The sequence below is a fragment of the Nicotiana tabacum genome, chromosome 3, assembly GCF_000715075.1.
Source record: "Nicotiana tabacum cultivar K326 chromosome 3, ASM71507v2, whole genome shotgun sequence".
NCBI classification, from domain to species: Eukaryota; Viridiplantae; Streptophyta; class Magnoliopsida; order Solanales; family Solanaceae; genus Nicotiana; species Nicotiana tabacum.
The window spans coordinates 212,038,066-212,045,619 of record NC_134082.1 but is presented as its reverse complement, the minus strand read 5'-3'; the positions used below and the strand labels follow the sequence as shown (position 1 = coordinate 212,045,619).

General features: G+C 37.5%; 1 protein-coding gene across 1 annotated transcript; it reads right to left on the bottom strand.

Annotated features, from left to right (window-relative positions):
* Positions 1–5,633, bottom strand: LOC107769461 (SUPPRESSOR OF GAMMA RESPONSE 1-like). Its single transcript, XM_016588680.2, has 6 exons — positions 5,469–5,633; positions 4,096–4,228; positions 3,780–3,966; positions 1,267–1,763; positions 624–923; positions 1–532 (listed from the first exon to the last, which is right to left on the bottom strand). The coding sequence occupies exons 1-6, from the start codon at positions 5,474–5,476 to the stop codon at positions 479–481; spliced, it is 1,179 nt and encodes a 392-aa protein (XP_016444166.1). The 5' UTR covers positions 5,477–5,633; the 3' UTR covers positions 1–478.
* Between the last annotated feature and the right edge of the window lie 1,921 nt (positions 5,634–7,554).

The window sequence follows — 7,554 nt, the reverse complement described above, 5'->3', positions numbered from 1 at the left end:
AGACACAACAAAAGAGGCATTAGAAAGCAATTAGAATCCACAGTAACAACAAAAAATACTGGAATATGAACTAGAAACTTCACAAAGCATTTGAGAATTGGAACGTGCTGAACAGAACAAAAAGAACATGACAAAGTCTTAACAAGAGAGATGAACACATCAAATCAAAATCAGAGCCATATCAATATTTTAAGCTTCAACAGTTCCAGCTCCCAAATACTGAAATACAGATCCTTGATAGATCGTAGCAGGTTCTTGCAACAACTCCTTCGATTCGTACATCTTCCAGCTTTATAGGATACAACAACAATTTTTTTTCTTTTCTCCAGATTCCTCCTCTTACTGTAGGACGGGTGGAAAGATGAGCATTTCATAAAACAGAAGCCACTCAAGAACGCAATCTTGTTGAAATAGATTCTGGATCTCAGAATGCACAAAGCATTATCTCATGCTGTTAACAGCAAAGTTCTTATCATTTCTATTGCCGGTCCAACCAGCTAAAGATACTCTCTTGAGAACCGAACGGTAAATCCTGCATAGAACACAACATCATAGTCAACAATAGATGTTATTATTATACATATAAAACAATGATCATTAGCACCTGCAAAGATGAAACTTACTGCAAGTTGGAAATCTGGAGGAGTATCTAATTCTAAATTATCCAGCTCCGAAATTCCACAGGTTGTGTTACCATTTCCTTGTGGTAAATGGCTAGTGTTATGAGTGTATTCAGTAGAAGAGCCAAGATTATGTTCAAAACTATCAAGATAAGAAGCAAGAAGTTCATCACACAACAGAGAATTATCAACATCATTTGCATCAGCTCCTTGTGATTCTCCAGCCAAACATGTGGGGTACTCCATTTCACTCTTAACTGTAGCATCAGAAGACTGCCCTGGTTCTTTGGCAACTTCCACTTCCTAAACAGCAAAATGAAAATTAGTGTATGGAAAATCTAGCAAAATGCACATATGTAGATGCAATTACTTGAAGTATGTATTCGTGGGTCAAATACTTGCAATTTTGTAAAAACCAAAATAATGTACAGAACAGCCAATGATAATTTTTTTTTTCATTTTTGGCACATCAGCCGAAATTAATTACGGGTGCTAGCCAAATATACAAACATAAACACTGATTGTGTATATCAAATGTATAATTATACCTAATATACAAAATATATACATTTTTCGACTTCAATTTTTGTGGGCGGCCCAAAAATGTAATTATCACATGATAGAAGATTATAAGGAAGATGCAAACCTGATCAGGTGAGAAGGGTAAAGAGTCATCGATAAAATCATCACAGGAGGGGGTTTCTCCAGCTCGAGGGGGATTAGGAGTAACCGTTTTTGGAGTTGTAGGGCCAGTGTGATTTGCTCCCGCACTGGCTTCTTCATTGACACGAGAGTCATTGGGCTTGACGGATTGCTTCTGCTGTTGGTAAAAGATTTTCGAAACAACATATTCACCTTCTTTTTCGTCTTCATCAGTGCCCAGATGGTACTGATGCATTACCCAATGAGTCTTTTCCTGCTTCAACCCCTTCTTAGTGTTTTGATAGAGAACCATTACCTTCTTACACCCCTTTTGGAGTCCATTATCCATCACAACCTTGGTCTTTCCAGTCTTGTGCCAACGGACATGTTCTTTGATCAAATTATTTTCATCACTAATCTTTCTACGCTTACGTTTACCAGTTGAATACGCATTGGTAATGCGATAAAAGAAGTGAACGCTACTTCCGTCCTTTTTGGCACCTGAAACAAAATAAATGTTATCGCTATCTCTTAATTTTGTTGGAATCACAATCCAAAATGGAAACTTATAAACTATGAGAGATTGAGGAATGAAAAGTTCGCCATAATATATTGATAATGTCAGGTTTCAACTGGAAAAATGGAAAGATGACAAGCAACACCTTAAACTTCAGGATGAGCAACTTGTATCTCTTGTATCTACAACTTTGTTAAAACAAATTACTTTTGCTGCATTTTCATTTCTAAGGTAAGGTATTGGTGGAGGAGGCACATATTAGACGAAGAGGGCAAACCTACTTCCATAAACTCTTGAATGAACAGGGAGACAAGAACATTGTGCTAGGTGAATTGGAGCACTCCGAGAGTCGTCGCAATCTTAGCCCGTTTTTATTTACTTTGACGTTTGATGTACTTACGCGTCACATTCAAGGGGAAGTGTCTTGGTACATGTTATTTGCAAACGATATTGTCGTGATTGACAAGAGGCGGAGCGGTGTTAATGCAAGACTAGAGATTTGGAGGCAGACCTTGGAGTCAAAAGGTTTCAAGTTCAGCAGGACCAAAACAAAGTACTTGGAGTGCAAGTTTTGTGACAGGAATCGTGATACAGACGTGGCAGTATCGCTTGACAACCAAGTTCTCCCCGAGAAAGAAAGTTTCAAATACCTAGTATCAATAATTCAAAGGGATGGTGAGATTGATGAGGATGTCACACATCGTATTGGAGCAGGGTGGATGAACTGGAGGCTCACATCTGGCTTTTTGAGTGATAAGAATGTGCCGCATGGACTTAAAGGTAAGTTTTACAAAGTGATAGTTAGACAGACTATGTTATATGGGATACAGTGTTGGCTAGTTAAGAATTCTCATATCCAAAAGATGGAAAGTAGCCAAGATAAGGATGCTGGGGTGGATATACAGGCATTGCACGAGAGATAATATTAGGAATGAAGTTATTCGGGATAAGCTGGGAGTGGCCCCCGTGGAGAAGAAGATGCGTGAAGTGAAGTTAAGATGGTATGGGCATGTGAAGAGTAGAGGCGTTGATGCCCCCGTGAGGAGTTGTGAGAGATTGGTTGTGGTGGGCATGAAGAGAGGTAGAGGTAGGCCGAAAAAGTATTGAGATGAGTTTATTAGGCAGGACATGATGAAACTTCAGCTTAGTGAGGACATGACCCAAGATAGGAGGGTGTGAGATCGAGGATTAGGGTAGAAGGTTAGTTTGGATGTATTCCTTTGTCATCCTAGTGGAAGTAATATTAGTCTTGCAGTCTTTTTCCTTTTTTTTCCTTTTCGTAGAATTTATATTCCTACATGTTATTTCTTTCGCGTCAGTTATTTTACTATATCGTTGTTTTTCATATATCGATGTGTTACTACTTATTGCTACTGCTCCTTTTCATTTTGTCCTTGAGCCGAGGATCTTCGAAAACAACTTCTACCTCCATAACGTCGGGGTAAGGTCTGCGTACATATTACCCGCCCTAAACCCCACTTGTGGAATCATACTGGGTATGTTGTTGTTGTTGTTGTTATTGTCATTTATAAGGTAACTGCAACCCTAAAAACCATGAGTAAGAGAGCCTTTCCTGAAGATAGCCTTCCCACTGAAAACACAAACAGCTATGTGCACTTGTGCATTAACAACAGCCAGTAGCGGAGCCACATAGCATTGACATCCCTTCATCGGAAAATTCTATTGTTTCGATAGGTAAAAGTTATTCTTTTATGCATATATACTATGTTTTGAATCCCCTTGACTTCCTCGTATATTTACTAATTTAAATTTTGACACCCTCTGCTACTGACAGCAGCCATACATACATCATGGTAAAAATGACATATCCCATGACAAGAAAGGGTGTTTTCCATCTAAACATGGAGGATTTAGAGTAGCACACTTTTTACTCAATGTATCAATGCAATCTATTTCTACCAGCATAGTATATTGACTTGAATAATGCAGCTAAAAGCAAACAGAAGATGGTGTATCAAAGAATTAGGGGCTTTACAAACCAGGAAGATTTTCAGGATGGGTATAGCAAATCCCTTCGTAAATGTCAAGAGTCGGAATGAACTCATCAATGAATTTGTGTTGCTTGGAATTTCCCACCCCGCACTTTTCTTCCAAATACTCCAAGAGCTCTACATCAGATGGATCAAATTTCACACCAACAGGTAGACCAGGCCAATCCTGAGAAACCTGAATCCAGAAAGCAGCAAAATTTTAAAGCAGAATTAAGCAACTAATTTATGATACATGTATTTGCTGGCCTAATCTTGAACCAAGGGAAAAGGAAGAAACTTTACTGCAGGATACTTATTAGCTTACATCGTTGTTATCAATACAGTAATGGCAGTTTGGGCATTGCCGCTTTGCGCCACAATCTTTTATTTGATGTGCAGCAGGAGCACTGGCATTTTTAATTTTTCTTGCTAGTCCTCTGCCATCAATAAGCCAAGATCTGCATCAAGGAAAAAACCAGATGAGACAATTTGATCAACTTATGGTGACAAAAGTCACAAGAAAAGATTCAGAACCTCATATAACAAAATCAAAAACTTTCTTTGCAGCTTTAAAAAAGATATAACAATTAACTATAACCGCGCTTAGCATTGCTGAAACATTTAATAATTCATCTGCATCACTATCAGTTTAGACTGTAGGCCAATGTTTCCAAATCTTTCTATGAGACTACATATGAAACAATTTCGACATAATGTTTTGATTATTAACATTTGCTTTAGCATTGCGTGCAATGCATACGTCAAGCAACACTATACACAAAAAGAAGCACCCTTTGAATCTGGAGACCAACAAAAAATTGGGGCAATGTCAAAAATGGGTGAAAATTTCATCTAAGGTGAATGACAATGGGATTAACAAACTGGGACTTCAGATCAACACTAAACTAACAGGCAGCTCTAGCAACTAGCCCGTAAAAGCACACATATGGTTTGTAAACAAAAGGGCACCTTTTTATGAACTAACACTAAAGCGCAGCCCGGTGCACTAAGCTCAGTTTATGCGCGGGGTCCGGTGAAGGGCCGAACCACAAAGGTCTATTGTACACATCTTTACCCAGCATTTTTGCAAGAGGTTGTTTCCACGGTTCAAACCCGTGACCTTCTGGTCACATGAAGGCACTTTTTATGAACTAACACTACTAAGAGAAATTAGTGTCTTGTGTAATCCATCAAATACTAACCACACTCAATTAAAGCAATACAAACATTAACATCTTCAAGAGTGTTAAGTAATCTGACCATCTAACCCAAAGACAACAGATAAAGTGGTCCAAATCTTTACAAATCCGTTGGGATATCATTATACACCCCATTAGATATTCATATAACTCAATTTCCTTTCGCATTCTATACTGTCACTAATATTTTTTTTCCTCTTACCCACACACACAAGCCGCTACAGAGCCCACTAATTCCAAAACGAAAAAATAAAAATCAAACCCCTGAAAACCCACATCTTAAATCCCTACAGTACTATTCAGCATTATCTCAGGAACAAGCACAAATCTTAGAACAGAAGCTACAATGATCATCCAAAAGGTTGAAACCCCCAAAATCTTTTTAAAAAAAAAAAATCGATTTTTAGACCATCTTCGATCATACTCAATAAAACCCAGAACAAAACTTTGCCTAACAAACACGAAATTTCAAGTTCCATTCACAGAGATTCATCCTCACCTTCCCATAAATGATTTTGATAAAAAATAGCACGATTTTCAAGAAATATAGCTTAATCTAAGTGTCAATGTTAATCTTCTGAGTGCGTTACAGATTGATAAAATGTATTCAGACTGAGAAATGAGAAGAAGGGAGAAGCTCTGGTTTCTCTATTTGTATCCAATACTTTTCCCTTTTCTCCACTGGATTAAGCAAGCTGGACTGGACTGGAGTGTGAATGAGCGGGAAATTTATCTAATGAGGCTTGGATCCGAGCCTTTTAGGTTCGGATAAGTATTTACGTTTAACTATGCTACCGAACCACAGGTTTAGTATGGCCCACAGTTGACCGAACCTCGGGTCTGCCAATGACACAGCTCTGGAACTTTAATGTCTTCTTCGAAAACTCGGTATTAGTGTTAAAACGGTAAATTTAACTGGTTCCGAATTCCTTGCTCTCCAAGCTATAAATGGAAATGTTTTATGTTCTCTGATTTCGCCTTTTTCCTCTTTTAATTATTTATGTTTAAATAGTGACATGATATTTAATTTATCAAATAAATTTCAAATATAATTTTTCTTTTTTTTTCATTTACCATTGTTAAGATATTATTTTAGTCAAATTAGAATGAATGTAGGGTAAGCTCGAGTTAGCCTCAAGGTCAATGCAAATAATGGATGTAACTTTTCTTATGAAGAATTAGCCATAGAAGTGTAGTTAGAAGCCGAGTTACGATTTCAAGTTTATTGATACAGATTTTTTTTTATAGTAATTAAATGTTTTTATTTACTAATAGCAATATGTACAAAATTCAATCTGGAACAGGGCATTCCCAGTTCCATTCCCTTTTCTACATTTCTTCTATCCTCCTTTATAGTAAGTATCTATTTCTGCTATTTTCTTCCCTGTCTTAATATTCATCGATCCTGTGATTGCTACCTCTATTACAATTTGTCTCGTTGTCATTTCTACTGTTTTCTTCTGGTCTTGGAATATTCTGTTGTTCCTTTCATTCCATATGTGGTACACTTCACATGCCAGGGTCAATCTATAGACTTGAGTTGCTGCATTGTTTTCGGTTGCATTGCTTTCAGCCCATTGTATCTCCCTTTGCCATTCCATCGGAGCTCTAGTTATTCCTTGCCAGTGTAGTATCTTGCTCCAGATTTCTCCAGTAATTCGACAGTTAAACAATAAATGTTCAATAGTCTCTTCTGCTTCAGTAAATATAGGACAACTTACTTCATCTGTAATCCCCCATGTGTGTAGTGTGCTTCTTGTGAGTAGCCTGTTTTGTATAGCTAAACTCAGCACAAAAATCCACTTTGGAGCTCCTAGATTGTTGCATGTTAGTCGCCTCTATGATACCTTTTGATATTTTCCACACATGCTATTATAACACTTCTTGATAGAGAAGTAGTTCCATTCTATTACTTCTTCCATGCTGGTTCTTGCTTCTTTTATGTAGCTCTTTGCTTTGATTATTTTCTGTACCATCCACGAGGCATTCTTTGGTTTGCACTCCCAAACTTCCTTTTTCTTCCCATAATATAGATGGACCCATAACTTGTCCTTCTTTTTGCATAGGTTCCATAATAATTTGCAAATGGAAGCTCTGTTCCATATTTGAATATCCATAACATTGAAGCCACTTGCTAACTTTGGTGAAAACACTTTTTCCCATGATAGCAAGGCTCTTTTTGAAGCCTCTGTTCCTCCAGTCCATAAGAATGTTCTACAAATTGTTTCTATCTTATTCATTATTTTTTTAGGGATAACAAAGATCTGTGACGAACAGATTTGAATGGAAAATATAACTGATTTGATCAGTTGTAATCTGCCTGCATAAGATAAGAACTTTGAAGTCCATGAAGTGATCCTGCCTAGCATCTTCTTCAGTAGTGGTTGGCATTGTAGCAAGGATATCCTCTTAGTGCTGAGTGGTACTCCAAGATATTTGAATGGTAGTTCTCCCCTGCTAAATCTAGTTACCTACACTATATGTTCCTGTATAATCTGTGGAACCCCTCCAAAATAAATGGAGCTTTTTGTTGTATTTGCTTTTAATCCGGATGCCTTTGAAAATTCCATAAAAGAATTGAACAA